A 19,719-nucleotide genomic window follows, 5' to 3' on the forward strand; every position below is an offset into this window, starting at 1 on the left:
CTTTAGTAATACTACAAAAGTATTTGCATTACAATATTCTTAAAGTACCAAATGTAAAACCGCTCATTATGCAGACTGACTCATTTCATAATAATATAATTAATATATTATAACTATTGATGCCTTAATGTGTATGCATTGCTATTGTTGCAGCTGGTAAAGGTGGGGCTAATTATATCTACTACATATACTGCAGAGTACCAAATCATAATTTATTATATTTATATTATATGTCTGATTCAGCTAAGTAACTAGTGACTAAAGTTGTCACATTAGTGGAATAAAAAGTACATATTTGTAGTGAACAGTACTTGAATAATTTAATGAATGAACTGAGTTCCTTCCACAACTGTTTGATATAATAGATTTTTTTATATAATACTGAATTAATTTATCCTGACAATTCCACACTGGGTGAAAAAGTTACAAACTGAACTGAGGGATGAAGAAATGACAGTAATAAGAAGTAAAAGGCCTCTAAATGTGCTTTTTACTCTATTCACTGGACGTGATGAGGATTTCAACAGAAAACTTGTTACTGTGAGAACCTGCTTCTGTATGACAAAAATCCTCTTTGTCTGATCCGTGGCCCTGCTCCACAGATAATAGAGCAAAATGTGGCCTGAGGGAGATAATTTGTTCCCAGATCTTCAGATCGCAATATTTTCATTTGAGCCCAGGAGGGGATCTCTTGAATTGCCAGCTTCCATTGTGTTCCAACAAGGGGCACGAATGTCTTGTCAATTAATTTTTCTTTTATTCCAGACCACAGAGCGCCTGAGTGAATTCAATTATCAACCAATTAAGAGGTGTTTCCTTTTATTTACTGGCTTTGATTCCGTGCGTATCCATATTGTTTGAAAATAAGACAGGAGTCGGGTGTTAAATCACTTGAACATTAAAATTTTCTCCCCAATAACATGCTTTTTGTTGTGTCCCCTGGGTCGCAGGCACAACAGAAGCACATTACATGCCGTTGAACTCTTTCGTCAATTGTTCCGTAGATGCTCTTCCACAGTGGTTCCCAATACAGGGGGAAAAAAAGAAAAAAAACAAATCCCATTAACAGGATTCTCACTGACACACACGGAACAGCCAGCGTTTTGTGTGACAAGACTTTGGGAATAGATGGAGACAGGTGGAATATTCAGCAAACAGGTTAACATCAAACAGGCGCAGTCTGAGTCAAATCCAGCTCCAGACAAAAAGCTGAACTTCTGAACCTCATGGAAATAAGTTAAAGGTCTGATTGCTTGTTGAAATGGGGCTATTGGAAGTGACAAGCGGAAAATGTCTCTGTCTTACACACTTTACTGCTTACAGCCACTTGACTTCAGATTTCCTGACAGGCTCTAAAGCATTTCTGCTGGTTTGTTTCCCACTTTCTTACAATACCAAAACATAACTTAATCTGAAAATCTGAAAGGCCTTTTTCTTTTTTTTTTCTTTTTTTTTACTTGCCTGACAGGGGCTGTGAAGAGACACAGAAAACACAGCGGGGTCTCCAAAATATTTTAAACGGCCGATTTAACTTGAAAATCTAGAAAAATTGGGGTGGGGGTAAGGGGGGGTGGGGGCCTGAAGGGCCCTTTGTGCTTTATCTGAATCCAGAATTGTACAACAGGAAACAAATAATGACAATGACCTCATAGAGATGCAAGTGATTTTACAGTAGAATGAAGCTGAGAAAACTGCTGAACCACTACTGAGTTACCCTGCGGTTGTTCTCAATATGAATATCATAGGAATATAAAACTTATAAAATCAAGAAAAGCCCTGACATTATTTTCATAACCAAGAGCCAAATGGAAGATAAATAAAGTATCGATTTGAAGTCAATATCATCATGTATTACACATTCTGGATGGTTATTATTGTAATCCTGAGGATAAGCAGGAAAATGACACATAAACCTTAATGATGGAGTTAAAATAAATGACTTTTATTCAAACATCAACATGAGTTTAAATAAAACACAAAACACAATTCAGTCTAAAATACATGTCACATTTCTTCTTATGAAAATAATTTCTGTACATATGCGTCTTCTTCTTCTTTTAAGACAGGGAGTCAGCCCAACCCAGCAGCTACAACAGGTATGAAAAAAAATAAGTCAGTCCATCAGTTCAAGGACAGGCTACGTCTCCTTGGGAAGCTGTGAATTTTCTACAAATAAACGTGTTTGTTGGACTAGTATGAACAAACCAATAATGGCACAGTGGCAATTTATATTCCTTTTCTACATTTTCCCAAGTTTTGAGGGGTTATTGTGAAAAACACCAGTTTATTTCCTGTGGTGGTTTTGCAATCAGGCCTACCAAACCAGTGAATGAGTAATAAGTAAAAACAGTAGGCTACATTAGAAATGTGAAGGCTAACAATGACAGATAAATTAGGTTTCTTTTTTCTGTAAGCAGCTCAGCACTGACACAGACTCACAGTCTACACCTCTGTTCCTTCCCGGCTGTATATGAGGTTATTAACACTAAAATGGTTGGAGAGGCTCTGTACTGATGTGTAATAGTTAATTCTGTTGTTGTCAGAGTTCAGAGGAGAGATTAAGGTGGGCGAGTAGGAGCCCAGTCCAGACATGCCCTCTCTGGTCTGAGACAATCCCCCGAGGTGCCCGGAGCCGTAGTCCCGCTCCCCGCCCCGGGAGCCCTCGGTGCTGCCGCTGCCCGCCAGCAGCGTGTTCACGCTGGACACGAAGCTGCTGTAACACGGGCTGTGCTCCGCGGAGGGAGATGGCGACGACTTGGGCTCCGTGGAGGCCGGCGATCCGTGCAGGCTGGGCGGGGAGGAGCTCAAGAGGCTGGCGGTGTCGGAGAGCTTGTGTGGGCCGTCTTCTGACTTGACGGGGAGAGAGGAGCTGTCAGCTCCGTTGAGGTCAGCTCTCCTTTTCCTCTTCCGCCTGAAGTTGCCGTTGTCGAACATCTTCTCACAGTTGGGGTCAAGCGTCCAGTAGTTTCCTTTACCTGGACGAGAAGCAAAACGGGGGTTAAATATATGGGTGACAAATTCCCCCCCCCCCCCCCCCCCCCCCGTTAATCTGTGTTTTCCTCTTTAAAATATTATCTCCTTTAAAAAGTCATCAATGAGCTGAGAAGGTTTCAGTTTTTTCAAGCGGTTTCATTCATTTTAAGAGTTTTATCAAAACAGCAGCAGCATCAACACCACACCACAATGAAAACATTTCCTCACAAAAAAAAAAACAACTTAATTTTTAGCAAAAGAGACCAAAGACTCACCGGGATCATCCTCGTCCCGTGCCACTTTTTTGAAACAGTCGTTCAGTGATAAATTGTGGCGGATTGAATTCTGCCATCCAGCTTTGCTCTTCTTGTAGAAAGGGAAGTTGTCAGCCACATACTGGTAGATCTGACTCAGGGTCAGCTTCTTGTCTTGGGCGTTCTGTATGGCCATCGCTATCAGCGCTGAGTAGGAGTAAGGTGGTCTGACCATCTTGAAGAGTTCCTGCTGGCTGGATATGGACAGCCACCCCAGGTCTGCTCCACCAAAGCCGGTGGGAGGAGGTAGGAACTGCCTCTGGTTCGACCCGTATCCAGACTGAATGTAGGACGTCCCGTTGTTCCCGGGGAGGTAAGGAGAGGAGTTGATGCTGGGTCCGTTCAGCCACAAGTACGGGTTCGCGGACGGGGATGTGTACTCTCCGAGGCCGTAGCCAGAAGGGTGTGTGGGCGGCCTCTGAGGGTGATGGTGGTGGAGGTTCTGCTGGTACACACCGTAGTTGTCGCAGTACACGGCCATGTCCAGGAGCTCCTGAGCGCTGTGGTGCTGAATGGGGCTGGTCGGCTGGTTAGATGGTTGGTGTCCAAAAGCGTTCATAATCCGACCTAACCAGATTCCCAAAACCTAATTTCGTCTGGTGTGTCTCCCTCAGGACTGAGCTCATCCTCAGAGGGAGGAGTATTTATGCGCAGCGCCGAAGCCCCTACAGGTAGCCCATTGAAGAAAAGTTTGGGGAGGGTCACACCTCTTTTCTGTCTGTAACAGCCCAGTCGTACTGACCCAACCTCCCTATCGAGGAGCATCGATACCGCTTTTAACTACAATGCTGGGCTTCACGTTGTTTTCCAGGCATATTCACATTAAGGAACATTAGTGGTTTACATCTGTGTCATTAGCCGTGCGTAATTACGCACCGGAGTTTATCCTGACCAGGGTAAATTCCATATAGTCTACTGGGAAATTATTTCTTAAATAAACCAGCAAAACCCGTTCATCACTATTTGGAGCTATGAGACTATTTGTTTTGATAACTTTTTGGAGGTCACCAGAATGAATATTTGTCCTGATGGTTTATTGTTTCCAAATATATTTCGTGTGACTGTTTCTTCTTGATCTTTGCTCTGTTTTTGAGACACAGAGATCGAAACTATATGATCCAACTTGAAATCCAATTATAACAGAACCTCCAGGCACGAACAGAAAATATTATTTTTTCTAAATGCAAACTTAAATATCTGTCAATAACAGATCACCATCACATTTATACATTATGTCTACAAATAGCTGCCTTTTATCAGCAGCCAGATGAACAGTAAATAAGGGTTGATACAGTTTGATATAAAAACAGAATTCATTTGAATTCACATGCTGTCATGCATTGATTGTCTCCATGTCTGAACTTGCTGAACTTTCTGCGGGACAGTATCAAACCCAAACAACGGACACCCGCTTGTGTTCGTACAGAGCCACCTTCTTGTAAAAGAAATTCGTTTGCAATCAACACTTCACAAGTGCCGCAGGTTTAGTGTCAACAAGTGACTCGTGGAAAAAATACCCCCAGCAGGCCACGCCGCATCTGCCCTGCAAAATAAAAGCCGGCATCATTCTGACACATTAACCTGGACTAATTCTACTAACAATTCAGAATCTGCAGGGTTTCTCCTACTTCAACCTTATTATTTCATTAAAATGTGATTTTAATACCTGAACAGAAATTGGACCAAACTGGTAAAATATTATGAGATTAAAATAAGATGAAGAAAAAATATGGAGGCTGTTTTAACTGTGTCCTCAGCTGAAGCAGGATCAACACCAGGCCAGTGTTTCATTAACAACATGGCAGTCTTAGGGGCCACTAAAGGGATTTACCACATAAAACATATTCTGCTCCAACAGGCTTTCACTAGTTTATTTTTATTTTATCCATCTGGCCAGAAGGACTTTGCCAATCCTGCCGGTTTCTGGACCCTGGAGCTGGATCCTGGAGCTGGATCCGACCTCTGGCAGGTAAGTGGTCTGAGTTTCGACTGGGGGGACCGCGGGAAAGACGATAATGAACCCACCGATACTTTAGACGCCCTATAAAGTCTGTTGAAAGCTCTTTCTAATTTAACTGGTAAACACATAAAACCACACAACAAACCCACAGCGGACTAATATTCTGCGCAGCCTGATCCTTTGACATTTTGTCTCCCACGATATTTGGTTATAATATCACGTCTGGATCGTATCTGTGCGGCTGTGATCTACTGTATGTGATCAATCATTTTTTGAAATATGCTGCTGTCGTAAGGGCACACGCTAATGGGCCCTGCGCTCGTTTCTGTTGTGTGTTTACGACCCACTCACACAGCTGAACTTTACATTTACAAGAGAGCACATTTTGAGTGTGGAAATGAGAGGCCGCCGCCGCCGCCGCGCCCTGGCCCGCTGTCATCCCGGTGAGGAGCGGGCTCTGCAGGTCGCTGCTGCACTCCTGCACTAATCGCCAGCACATTCCTCCTCTCCATGACCTTGCTGTAATTGTTTGGCTCCAAGGTGTTGTCCCGACCACAGGCTGTACAGCAGTGGCAAGCAGTGGACTCCATGGGAGGGGAGTGGCATTTAACCCCCAGATGAAAACAACACAACCTGTTAGGTGTCTAACACCCAGTACAGCTAATTACTGCTGACTGCTGACTGGACATCTGAATCTGGAACAGCCTCACACTTTAATATTCATAATCTTAGGGGAATTTTTGTGTTGCTCATGACTTTTAGATTTGATGTATTATTTATTAACTGTTTTGCAAGTAATAAAATTTTTTTTAAAAAAATCATTCTATCGTTCTGTTTGCGGTGGGCTTCATTAAAAAAAGAGGCAAACATCAGAAATCAGGTGATGGACCAGCCATCATCATCTGTTTTTCTCTCAGATTAAGTTCAGAGACGTCAAATGTGGCTCAACGTGACAACCTCAAGCCTCCATGTCATTGTAAAGTAATAATTCAAACATGCTGACTGTGTGTGTGAGGGGGGAGAGGGAGAGGGTCTATTGTTACTCTGCCATGTCTGTCTTCATCCCCTGTTTCCTCAAGCTTTTTGAGGTCATGGGAGCTTTTCTTTGGGAGATCAAGTCAATCATGGCGAGGTCACAGAGGCAGGGCAGAGCCACCGCAGGCCCCTTCAGATAGAGAGCAGAGCAAGAAAAAAAAAACAAAAAAACACTGCTGCAGGTGATAAAGGAATCATCCATACCACTACTTTTCCATTCAGTATGTCTCAGCACATTTTACTGCTGGGATTAGAGTTAAACACCCGCTGGAATCAACAAAGACCCTCAGGGTTAATAAGGCTTGTTTTCTGCAAACAGCCTTGGCTTTAACCATGTGGTCGTATGAGTTAGACATCTGCTAAGTATTTATTGCTTTGAAGTAATTACCAGACTATTAGATGCATTTAAGTCAATAAATTCATGAAAGGCCCAGATAAAGTCATTCATTTTGAGTGTGTAAACAAAATGATTCCTGTGTGTAGCCAGGGGCCTGCCTCTCTCAGAGTCTCCCCCTAGTGGAGGTACAACCACACAGTTTGAGTGCTAATTAATGTACAGGCTGGATGCAGAGTGGCATGGAAATAAAAGCTGGTCTTGCTGACTATTTTGCACAAGGTTAATTCCTCTGCAGCTCTGGCTGTGTGCAGGAGATTAAAGACACTTGAACTGAAGCGATGTGATCTGAGACTTGGCAAACACTGCGACTGTCTGGCCGCGGAGCATCCTTCATTTCCACACTCAGTGGTCTTTATTCTTTGAGATGGCAAAGACATATTCACGGCAAGAAACATTTATAATAGGATCTCTAGCTGAGCTTTAAATTTTTTCTCAACCCACTTTAAGAGTTTAAAGGGGTGAATAATGGGTATTTTTAAAGAGTGATCTCCTTTCTGTTCTTATTAAACACTCCCAACCTGACACTGTGTCATTTTGAAAACTTATATAGATTTCCAGCATTTTTAAATCCACATTTAGCTGCTACATGATGCAAGGCCCCTGTATAAAGAACTCATTTTGAAAGGATAAAAATATACTTCTGAACAAGAAGCAGAACATTTCCCATCACACTTTCCCATGTGCATAATTCTGCATAGTGCTGGAAGTTGAAAAAAACAACAACAAAAAAGCAAAACATATTTTTGTGTTGGGGAACTTTAAGTTTACTTTAAAAGGATTCTGGTCGGTCGCCTCCATTCAAAACCCAAATGCTGTTACCACATAAATATTTCACAGTATTTGTCCACCTGCAAGGCCCAAGAGGGAAAATCTGTTTCTTAGTAATTAGATGTTCCTCTCTGTGTAGTCCCCTCTGACCAATTACTGTTTGGCCCTGACAGTCTGTCACCCAGAGCTAAAGAGGGAGCCCTGCAGACAGCACATTGACCAAGGGAGAAATACAAGGAGCCGGACCTTCTGCTTCACTGCTGCTAGTTGCATTAGCTTAATTCTTTCCTCTGCTGGGCAGATTTACACCTCTGCTCCTGATTACTTCCGTGGAGAGATCAGAAGTTACTGGTCTGTTAGAGCCAAAATCACACTGTGCTGGGCTCACCATCAGCTGCAGAGAGGTTAAATATACTCTACCCGCTGTTTCCTAGAGTGGTCTTTAAATACAGAAACTTGGCATACGGGAGAATCGCGAAATGAGATTTTGTAAGCAGAGATATTTCAACTCTAAAATTCCATCACCCATTAAATAACTGCTGCCTGATTTCACTGGTGCAAAGACACTGTGGACATGATTTGATGTAGGAGGGTGCTGGTGGTGTCAAGACTATTAATATGACCTTAAAATTATATATACACGAGCCAAAGGTTTATTTCACTGTGGCAGTTACTCATCTGGGCAGTGTGATGTGGCAGGCAGGATGCACTAACTGTATTATCCAGATGAGGGCAGCATTGCTTTAGACATGATACCTTCAGCATTCCCCAACAAACCACCCATCTATCAAAAGCACTGTGCAGCTTTCTGGGAGGCAAAATATATCAAATTCCAGAATCTGATCAGTGTATTGATTTTAATCACACAGAATCTAATAAATATGGAGACTTCACAAAGTGATGAAAAATGTTCCAGTGCCTGGAAGTGAACTGTCTGAATACACAGAATCTTTCTCTGTACAGCCTTTACACTTCTCCAGTACCAATCATGCTCATTTGCTTTACAATTCTATATAATATCACTGCTTTGAAAAGGTCAGCACATCCCCACTGTATGATAATGTCAGATGTAAGCATTGGTGTGAATGATGATTAATCACATTTTGCCTTTTAACAGGTCAGGATTGTAATGAAAACAGCCGATAGCTCTCAATCATAGTTATGAAATCATACCATCATCATATTAGCAGAAGTCAATGAAGAATATCCATCTATTTTATTCTTGCATGAGAAATCCTTCTGAAAGAGGACAAAAATATGGAGATAATATCAAAAATACCAAGTAATAAAGATTTAATTAACTATAATCAAGTCAATATTCTGCTATTGGGACAGCATGCCTATGGCACTTTTTAGTTATTTCCATGTTTGGCTCAAACTAGCTGGGAACTCTGCTTCCTCATCAAACCAGTTCTCCACCCCCGATCTCTAGGTATGTTTCCTAGCAACACGTCTCACTGACTGCCTGGGAAAACCCAGTGCTTCATAATAGCCTCAGCTAATATAGATCACCACCACTTGGCTCTCTCTCTAAAACCAAGATAATAGGCCTGTGTGCAGAATGTACATTTTGTATTTAGTGCTGAATATAGCACAAAATAACATCCACACTAACAGGCTCAGATTTGAAATGCCAACAGTTCTGCTGTGCTTTACAGTCCGGTGTCGACTAGTCTCTGTACGAAAGAGCCGCCTGTGACAGTTGTTCGTGATAAGAGAGTGATGGAGTGTCTGTCTGGAGTGTGTAAAGTTGGAGGCAGCACAGAAAAACAGCATTAAAGTGTTCAATCAAAGGCTTGGCTCACAGCTACCGGTGCAGGTGTTTACTATAAAGTCTGCCCACAGTTTAGAAACATGGTCGAAGGACAGTTTGCTATCATCAAAATCACACACTTTAAGAGTATAAAGTCATTTGAAACTTCACTTATAGTGACTCAAAATCAGTTTCTATCATTAATTACTGCAGTAGGGCTGCAACTAAAATTTCCTAGAGCCACCAAATGGAAAAAGCAGGCAACAACCTTGTCAAATGATGTGTACTTAATTTGATTTATTGCAAATTTGTTTATAATGTGCACAAATAAAGTGCAACATCAGTGTCCTTCCTTACCTAACCTTGTGGCCCTGGTCTTATAGCGGGGCCCTTTATTTATATTAAGACTTCATTATATCAGTTGGAGTTGTGCTCATGAACATGCATTTCTGAATACAATTATGTCTTATCAAATGGCTTCACAGTAACTGATACAGGAAAAAGCTGGTGCAATGTACTATTATTCCTGCACAGGAGTAGGAGCACAGGCATCAACTAACAATTATTTTCATTATCAATTAGTCTGATGACCACTTCTTTCAGTTAATCACTTAAAGTATATGAGGAAATAGTAGAAAATGCTCATCACAATTCACCAAAGGCCGAGTTAACATATCTGAATGCATGTTTTTCCAACCAACTGTTTAAAACCCAAAGATATTGAGTTTACTATCATATTGTGTCGATTATCAAAATTGTTGGCTATATCTTTTCTGTCGATTAATTTAATTGCTTCATTGACTTATGGCTGCAGCTGTAATTTATATGTCATTACTAAGCTTGTCTTGCTTTTACACAAGGAGCAGCAGTGAATTATTCTACAATCTCATGTCCTCAATGATTCAGTGTCTATTATGTTTTCAAAGAAATTGAACAAAGAGTCTGCAGTAAACAGCAGGGGCTGGTATTGAAGCGTTTTGTTTTGACTCAACGGCAATTTTTATTTTCATATTTCTGTGGAGCAATGCAGATCGTCTCACAAAAGAGTAACATAACACCAGCCTTGTTCTCCACACACAAGTGATGTTTGCTCTGTCACTGAACGCAATCCATTCAGTGGGTTTGCTGAACCACTCAGTGACAACTCTGATGAGATAGTTACACACATCACTCCAGTGTCACGATGACACCTGTTGACTGCGGGTGAAGCTACAACTGTGTTTACAGGGAGCGACGACAGGAAGTGGTACATTTAGATGGCAACAGGTGATGTAAATGCAAATCTTTCATTTTTCAGCCAGGTGACATTTAGAATGTCAATTACCATGTTACTTTTCAGATTAATTTAATTTTATAGCATTTTCTTCTTTATCACATGGTTAACTGTGAATAGCCTCAGTTAAAACAAGGAGAAATAGAGGGGGGTGGCATATGAGTAAGTTTTTTAAATAATTTTTTAGCTGGATTAGAAAGCAATAAATCATATTTACATGGTTAGCAACACCACAAAGTTTTACATTTGCATCAAACAATTGCTGCCTCCATCATACCAGACCTTTATGGTCCATAGACCACCGCTCTATGGATGGCAGTGTAGGCCTACAGCCATGATGTAAAGATGGACTCACCTCGGTGACGCCATCCACAGGCGTCGGAAGATTTGATGCTCAGGGTGGACCGCTTACCGTCGCCAACCTAGCAGTGCTTGACTCCACCTAATCCGAAAATGGGTGAAGAGGTGGGGGGTGTGTGGAGCCGAGACTTCGGCTCAGGCAAGCATACCTCACCGTTAGCATTGTTAGCATCGCTGGGCAACTTCCTCGAAGGCTAATTCATTTGCCGGCTAATTAGCTAGTTAACGGGCTAGGCTAGCAAGCCAGGTATGGTAAACAGACCTCTATAGCACCAACATACAAATAAAAATAATACTAATTTCATTCACCTCAGGAGACACAGACTTTCTCAAGTTCTGTTGGTCAATTAACCACACAGAAAGCCATATTATTAGTAATCCGACATTTGCATGAAAAAGCCTCCACACATATAATGGCTAGTCACACTTCTTCTTCTCTGAAATTTATTGGCGGTTGGCAAACAACCGTTCAGTCACTGGACTTGGGGAAAAAACCAAAAAAACCAAACAACTAGCGGACAGCACCCACCTGTGAGTCAAAGTGAGCACACCCTCAGCTATTCATACTGTAAGACAAAAAATTAATGGGTGAGTAAGATTTCACCCCCCGAACAGTACTTTTTTGTACCAGTTTGTTAATATGTTTATTTCTGCTGTGAAGTTGGGCATTTAAAATGGGAGTCTATGGGGACTGGCTGCCTTTTTGGAGCCAGCCTCAAGTGGCCCTTGGCAGCAGGTCCATGTTTACTGCCATGCTGTTTTAAAGATGAATTCATACTAAACGACATACCTTCCTCCAGCATAACTTTTACCACTCTCATTCTTAACCCTAGAAAAAAAATACAAAAATGACTTTATACTGTGTCAGAAAATGTAACTTTAACTCCTGAAACATTATGTATTCCTTGAGTATCGGTATATTAACAGTATAATAGCAACTGCTAACCATGTCCATTACTGTGTACTTGCAGAGAGTCTCCATTTGGAAAGCCATGAAAACCCCATAGACAGTTGTGATTGGATATATGCATGGCTGTGGATTTATGGAAATATTGTCCTCTTTCATTATGCCAAGGAGACATTTTAAATGAAACAGAGACATTTGTAGCGTCCCAGCGAATGAAAGTGTGTCAAGAGGGAGGGAAAATATACACATTATTCCAGGCTGGAATGACAAATGCGATGGGGATAGAGTGCGTTGTAAATACATTTCTCCTGGAGAGAAGGAGCTAGCTCACAGCTTTCCCCCCACAAAGCCCCTGGAAATCCTCTCAATTAAGCGATGCATTTCCCTGTGCTTTGAGGAGAGAGAGGGCGAGGCATAATGCCTGAGCACAAATCACTGAGAGCCTATTGAAATAGCTGCCAGTTAACTATGTAATATTACCACTGCTGAAATGCTTCACCCTTTATCCCTTTTCAATTGCAAGGCTAGATATTGAGTGTGCACTGGGTATTCTTGATAAGTGAATTATGCCACAGATCAAACTTTTTATTCCCATCCCTTAGTTTGGTGAGAACTTATCATTGAAATGCAATAAGCAGGTTACACAGTGTCTATAAAAAAGTACCAGACCCCCCCTTGGACTATAGAGTTTTATTGTTTAACGAGTTTACTGTGGGTGTAATACCTTTGATATTCATCACCCTGAAACTTTTAAATGCCAGAGTGAAAACAAATCTGTAAAACTGACTTAAATTAAATACAAATATAAATAACCAAGTACTTGATGGCAATTATTCGGCCTCCTCCAGTCAATATTTTGCAGTCTGTGTACATGGAACCGTACCAGCTTTGTACACCTGAACGGTGAGATCTTTCCCCCCATTATTCTTTGCAAAACTGAACAAACTCCAAGAATATAACAGAAACGTTCAACTCTTTAAACTCTTGTACCATGATGTTTCTAAAAAAATAATTTGATTATTTGTCTGTTTTTCCATAATTTCTGCAAATTTTATGGCTTATCCCTGCTTTTTTTGCAATGTTACTACTTAACTGAAAAGAGCTACATAAATACAGTTTCCTATAAAGTTTATTTTTGGCACAAATATATTGCATTGAAGTGTGGACACAGTTTTTCAGAAGCCATTCCTGTGTATTAGATTTGGGGTTATTGTCTTGCTGAAGAATAAATCTTCCAGATCCCACTCACATCTCTTGCAGGTTGCAGCAGGCTTTCCTCCAAAACGTATATGTTCCCTGTACTTTCACAAACCTTCCAGGTTGCAGAGAAACATCACAGCATCACAGTGTGTAATATCACATAAGCTTTTTTTTTTTTTAACAGTGGTTTTCTCTTTGCCACTGTTCCAAGAAGCTGCCCATGGGGGCAACATTTTCTGCGTGCACCTCAACCGTAAGATCCTTGTAGCTCCTTTAGAACGTCCACAAACCTGCTGCAGTCAAATTTACAGCTGTGTCATTTTTTATGATTGACCGTCACTGTATTCTGACTAATATTCAGTGCCTTGGAAAATTTTCTTGTACCCTTCCTCCTGTGACTATTACTCCTCAGAAACTCTGGCGCAGATTTGTGTGTTATTTTGTATTCATGATGGGTTTTTTTTTTTTTTTTTTTTTTTGCCTGGACGTTGACCAAGCAGCTGTTGGACGTTGGCAGATTCAGCTGTATTTAACCTAAAGTCACTTCCTCCTTCACTCGCGTCTTAATTCCACACAGGTGATTTGCATTCAGCTAATCATGTGACTTATAAAAACAACTGGCTACATCAGCGATGAGCGCAGGTGCGTCATAGTGAACTAACACATTAGACCTTTTTCACAGAAGACACGGCGCAATAGGAAGAACACAGGTGTAAATAATTCAATTAATGATGGATGAATTCCATTTAGATGCTTGGGTTTTTTTCCCCCAATCACTTATTTTGAGTTGTACATAAGTTCTTGATTTCAAATTGAGAAATTAAAGATCAATTTGTAGAGATTTGATATATTTTTATCATTGAGGGTGGACATTTTACACAATATAGAAAATGTAGTCGGTGGATGACTGCCCTTGTGCCTTCATTTTGGTCTTGTGGCACCTTATACACTGACTTAAGCTGTTTACATAGAGTCAATTGAAAACATAAATCCTAACAGTTTGATGTTGGTACTGCACTGTAGCAACGGTAATGGTCCTTAGAGAGAGTCAGATAGTCAGCCCGTGAGAGGAACTGGAACAGAAACAGAACAAGGAAAGAGGAGAAAACACGAGAGAAAATATTATTGGTATGATAGTAAAGCTTGCATTTTTATTGAGTATTACTTACTCCATTTCTTTCCTTTTGGAGAGCAATTTATCATCTGGACAGATAGTGCATGGTCAAATGAAGGTTCTAAACTGCAAATACTGTACCTTGAATTCAGCAGCGGTAACATGTGAACAACAATGATTGGTTCCCTCCAGGATTAAATGGACTTCACTGTTTAACAATGAGGAAAGAGGGGGTGGTGCAGGAAGGATGAAAGGAAATGGAATAGACTGCAGATGACTATCAATTTATAATCTACACAATAACGATTTTTCAAAGCTCCAGCACCTCTCTGATTACTCTTAATCCATGAGACGCTTGGTTCTGCAGAGAATTATATGCACAAGGCAATTTTGTTTACTTATGTTTTAAATGCTTATTGATGAAAAATTAAGAAAAAGCATTAAATTCTGCATTTTGACAGTGGGTGAGCTACTGACACATTAATGAGCCATTTAATTGTTGACAAAATATGTTAAAACAACCCATGAGCTACATTATTTCAAGCTGTCTCTTATGAGTGCTTTTCCTAAATAAAACTCCAAGCGAAAAGATGTCATTTAGTGTTTCTAATTAGGATAAGATGGCTTTGTAAACCCCAAGTTTCTTGAGACGTTAAAAAAAAGACACCTTCAGACAACAGATGCTACAGTTTGTGCATTTCTCCTCAGGCGCACACCCACTCACAGAGCATCAGCAGAATGGGAGAACAGAGGAATATGAGTCACCCGGGGCAAACACTTCAAGAAGGTCCCACAAGCTGGTTTTATGGTACAGACAACAGGGCCTGTAAATACATTTACCAAATGTGCAGGCTACAATTAAATATGGGTTGGTAAACTCAGGTTCACCAGGCCAATTTTATAGCAGCTTTGAGCCACTAGAGCACAAATAACAACTGGAAACTAGAAAAAAAAAAATATATATATCTGTTCAACTGTTGATCATAAACTACAGGATCGAATGAAATACAATACAAAAAGTGGCTTAATGTGGAAAGGAAGATGACCACCTGGTGAAAGTTACAAGATTTCCTTCCAGTTAGTAAAACTGATTGTGTGTGGTGTTGTAGATTGTGTACCTACAAGACCACACTTCAACACACAGTATAAACATAATCATTAAAGGCTATATTTCCTAAAAGCTGTATGCCTCAAGTGCTGTCTATGCCAAAATGATTACTGTCTCCAAACTTTATATTAGTCAAGTTATTCCACCGACAGCCAAAGTAATGCACATATTACTAAACTAATTAAAGAGTAATTCATTAAAGCTGCTGCACAACAGATAATTATACACTGACTTAATGGTTCAGACTCCAATCATTAATTTGGAGTCAAAATACATTAAAGCCATCAAGCATAGAAAGCTGAGAAAAAAAACTTGTCAGTCTGTGTGTCTTGGATGAGAGTCCCATGACACCCAATCTATTATGTTCAAACAACAAAATTAAACAAAACCATAAAAAAATTGATTAACTTTGCATTCGCATGAAGTGTTGTTACACCACAGTAATGTGAAGCAACCAGCAGAAACCAGAACTCTAAGTATGACCTCCAGCAGCTTCTAAAAAAGCAGAATTTAAGAAAAGCATGACACAGGACAGAGCTGGCACCTGTGTTTTCTTGGCTCATCTACGTCGCTCAACTATTCTTCGAATATGGGCCACATTCCAGATTTACACTTTCAGCTTTGAAAAACAGAAATGATCACTTGGTGAGCGGATGCATTATGTAAATCAGATTGCATTAGCCCATATAGAAGACTTTCTATGGAGCAACACACCCCGGCAAAAAGCGCCTGTGTGTCGATAATGAAGTGGCTGTTGTGAAGGCTGTCAGTCAAACAGGGAGAAAGCTTTGTTACTCAGTGTTCAGTGGAAGTGGGGAAACATTGCACAGATTGATGGTTTGTTTTGGATTTCTGAAATGTACAAACACTCAAGTCTATTTTCAGCATCTTTTGCTGGAGACAAAATAATGAGGCACACATTTTTTTTTTTAAAAATACATACATTTTAAGTTTATTCAGAAGTCATGTCAGTAGTGAATTGGGAACAGTCAATATTATTGAAATCCATGGTTACAGCAATCTAGGACAAGGTCTGAACAATGATAATGCAATAGGAATTAGTTGTATGTGCACTCCAAAATTTTAACCAATAAAATCCATGATAGGTTTTCACATACCAACTCTGTCAAGTCCCTGTCAATTCAAAACCTACAGGCCCTTTTTTGTTTCATATAAATGCCACTTAATCTAATGATACGTTAATACAAAAAGAGTCATGGTGAAATCACATACAAAAAAAAAAAAAAAAAACCTGAAATAAAATCAAATCATATATACAAACCTCTGTACATAGTGGGAATATGAATAAAAAGCGATAGGAATATACTTTAATGAGCTATGCGCTCTCATATACTTGAGAGAGGGTCAGTATCGGAAAGCTGTTGGTCCAAGCTTATCTATCTGAACACAATCTCATGTCATGATAAAAAGTCTTGAAGTGGCATGGTGTCGGTCGTAGACAGCATCTACAAATTCAGTGACTACTCATCTGTGCAACATGCTCCCTGTTGCGGACTGCATCATCGTCAAACTGAAGGCAAATGAAAAAAATGAAAAAAGATGATAAGAGGGGGTGGGCTGCAGTGAGGTATTCATCTTGTCAAGCTGGGACAGGGAGCGAGGAATGTGTGGGTAAAAACAACCGCGTTTTTTCGGAAGGGGTGGGGCGGTTACTGTTGACGGTGTTTTTGTTGTGTTGTCAGTGTGTTGTTTGGTCCTACTGTCAGCGTCTCTGTTCACTGTACAATTCCTGAATCGATGGAGGCCTGTTTCCTGGTGGTCTTTGGAGGAGGTGGAGGAGGGGTCTTGCTGGGCAAAGGAGGTGGAATGTGCTGAAAAGAGAAAAAAATAGCAACCTTGAAATCTCAATATTCTTGAGTGCGGATAACTAGGCTTTCCACTAAAATCCAAAACAGAGGATTAATGGCTGCCGTCACTGCCAAAATGATTGACAGGTCTTTTACTACAAGAACTAATGCCAGAATCATCTTACACAACATTTCTGTCTTTTAAGACGGTCACTATGTCAGATTAGGGGTCTCAACAGCCTGAAATTGTCAGACTGCATATTTGTCAGACTACAAATTGAACCTCAGCCATTTTTAGCCATGTTCATTTTCCATCCATGAGTCAAACTATTAAGTTATTTCAACAAATATCCTTTGTATTTATGTGGAATTGTAGTCACTTGAAACTTGCTGAAAATCTTGAAATACCTAAAACTGAACTTTATTCAATCCAGACAGAAAAAGTCTTAAGTGTTTGTACTTTTCCATCCACCTACATGACCCTCATCAGACACCTGAGTTCACAGCAGACACAGAGTAATGCTCGTCAATGACCTCACCTCCGCCAGCATCAAGGACTGTAAATGAGGAGCGACTGTCACTCAGTCTCAGAACATCTGCTCTCACTACACTGCTGTCAGTCTGCTGCCACACTGTGTGTGCCCAGGCTCCGTTTTACTACCTGTCCATGGGCCGTGACAGTGGATAAATAAGATTAGTTAACGGAGTGGCGAGGCGAGAGGATGGCTAGCGTAGACGTCGGTGAGTGTGGAGAGACGAGCTGCTGATTAACAGCGGGAGAGCTCCTGATGGATGTGAGAGGTAAAGTAATCATCCAATCAATCACGTCTGAGCGCCGGGCCGGCTGTGGGGAACGAGTATAAATAACAGCGGGGTGGACGGGCGGGTGTAGGCCCTTGCTGCTAACTGAATGATGCCTACACTTTTCTGTGACACAGATTATAAAACTAACGCACAAATGCAGTGCACACACAAATGTGAGTGTAAAACATGCATGCACACGCAGAGACATGAATGGACGCACATTAGCACAGGACGAACGCGGGCAGGAGACAGTGGAGGAGGCTGACCCAAATGTCAATTGCGTGTAGTGGCCTCTTGTTTCATTATAAGTGCCATGCATCATTAAGGAGATCCTCTCAGGCCTAATTAAAACACCTACCCTTTGATGTGGCGGAGGTGGTGGAGGCGTCGAGGGACTCGTCAAGTCTTGATTATCTAGCAGGTTGCCATAATCAGCCGTGCTGCCTTTCACAGGCAGCGGAGGAGGGGTTTCACCCTTGTCAGAGCAGCCCATCCCGTTCAGCTCCAGACCTGTGCAAGAGGGAGCACATCAGCTCACATTCATCATCAAACCACATTAGTGTTTCTTAAACGGCAGGTCTGGGACCCAGAACAGATCACATGGCCTATTTCATCTCTTCAAGACTAATTATATGTTTTCAAAAACAAGAAAAAGAATTAAGAGAGCAAAACACTTATTTCAATAATAATTAGTATGAACTTTGATGCCAAGCCCTGATAATGTCATCAGGCTAGAGCCTAGAGATTTGTTAACATTTTACTTCAACCCCTATTAAGCGTTTTTAGGCACTATATAAACATTTAATAAATGGTTTATGATAGTAATAGGGGTTACAGTTAAGTGTTACCACAACTGTATAATGAAGAGCCCGTGTTAGAGGCTGAAGACCAACAAACAAAAAGATACAATTGGTTACACTGTTAGAGGCCTCTGCTGCTTTGACTTTGATCATTCTTTTTTTTTTTTTTTTTGTTTCCTGCAAGTCCCCAGCTTTATAGAAGTGAAATACTGGACTGCTAAAGAAGAATCCTGAGACTTACAGATACTGGGGTAAAACTGATTCACCTGAGTCTTAAAATGCATCAGGTGAAATGTTTAAGAGAAAACACAATGTGTGTGAATGTGAAGTAGTGTCTGTATGGCAGTGCAGTGAAGCTGAATTAATTTAAAGGAGGCTTTTCTCTTCGGGTAACGAACATTCTTGAAAAGCAAGTTAACACATATATCCATTATGTGTGATCCTGGTGTTAGAATCCAGCGCAGTGACAAAGAGACAAATTTAGAGGTAAATCTGGAGTGCTGACAGTTATAATTTGCATGGCCATTTAAAGAAGTGTAGCTAATATCACACATACAGTCGAGCTGTGTTTGAGATCAAACTGAGCATCATCACGTGCACCACAGCATGTGCTAACAGTGATGCAAGAGGTAAAACACAGCCAGGGGGGAGGCAGAGAGGGCCTACTGAGATTGTGCAAGCTCCAGTCTGAAGATGATAGAACCTCTTAGCTGTGTGTGTGGGTGTGTTTGAATGGGAGAGAGAGTAAAAGTCAGCTCGCTCTTACTGGAAACAGCATGCAGTGCGCTAAAGCAGAGTTTGCTCCTTGGTGTGATGGGTGGAGGTCCCGGTGAGGAGGAGGAGTTGGAGGACGAAGAAGGGGGTCCAGGGGACACCGAGAGGCGGCGGTCTCCGCTTATCTGGTTGAGAACTTGACTCCTTGGTCTCTGAGGCCGGAGGGGGCTGATCTGTGAGATTATGTATAAAGAAAGTGGACATTATCAGAGAGTGAGTCATTACTTAGTGAGTTCTCAGAGTAAACCTGGAGTTCCCGCCTCGCAGTTGTACGCCTCAGACCACCTGTCAAGTTGCAGTTTAGATCCATGTCTGTCCAGACTCATATAATATACAGACAGGTGACAGGTGCTGGTGTTGGGCCACCACAA

At 41.1% G+C, this 19,719-nt stretch overlaps 2 protein-coding genes and 1 long non-coding RNA gene across 4 annotated transcripts in view; 1 reads left to right on the forward strand and 2 right to left on the reverse strand.

The window, feature by feature from the left end:
• Nucleotides 1–1,923: 1,923 nt before the first annotated feature.
• foxi1 (forkhead box i1) lies at nt 1,924–7,149 on the reverse strand. Its single transcript, XM_071463038.1, has 2 exons — nt 3,249–7,149; nt 1,924–2,975 (listed from the first exon to the last, which is right to left on the reverse strand). The coding sequence occupies exons 1-2, from the start codon at nt 3,844–3,846 to the stop codon at nt 2,443–2,445; spliced, it is 1,131 nt and encodes a 376-aa protein (XP_071319139.1). The 5' UTR covers nt 3,847–7,149; the 3' UTR covers nt 1,924–2,442.
• Nucleotides 7,150–10,940: 3,791 nt separating this feature from the next.
• On the forward strand, nt 10,941–16,430 carry LOC139608906 (uncharacterized). The gene is made up of 2 exons (XR_011685112.1): nt 10,941–11,080; nt 14,763–16,430. It is a non-coding gene; the product is annotated as an uncharacterized lncRNA (long non-coding RNA).
• The window catches only part of dock1 (dedicator of cytokinesis 1), a 176,465-nt gene continuing 172,844 nt past the window's right edge, over nt 16,099–19,719 (reverse strand). For both annotated transcript variants that reach the window (XM_071463032.1, XM_071463031.1), the window contains exons 50-52: nt 19,341–19,521; nt 18,133–18,284; nt 16,099–16,994 (exon numbers count right to left, since the gene is read on the reverse strand). In XM_071463032.1, the coding sequence (XP_071319133.1) occupies nt 16,899–16,994; nt 18,133–18,284; nt 19,341–19,521 (429 nt within the window). In that variant the 3' untranslated portion in view covers nt 16,099–16,898. The remainder of the gene's footprint in view (nt 16,995–18,132; nt 18,285–19,340; nt 19,522–19,719) is intronic.

This window comes from Trachinotus anak, unplaced genomic scaffold (assembly GCF_046630095.1).
Source record: "Trachinotus anak isolate AG129_WGS33_773 ecotype Australia unplaced genomic scaffold, CSIRO_AGI_Tana_v1 ptg000025l, whole genome shotgun sequence".
Taxonomy (NCBI): domain Eukaryota; kingdom Metazoa; phylum Chordata; class Actinopteri; order Carangiformes; family Carangidae; genus Trachinotus; species Trachinotus anak.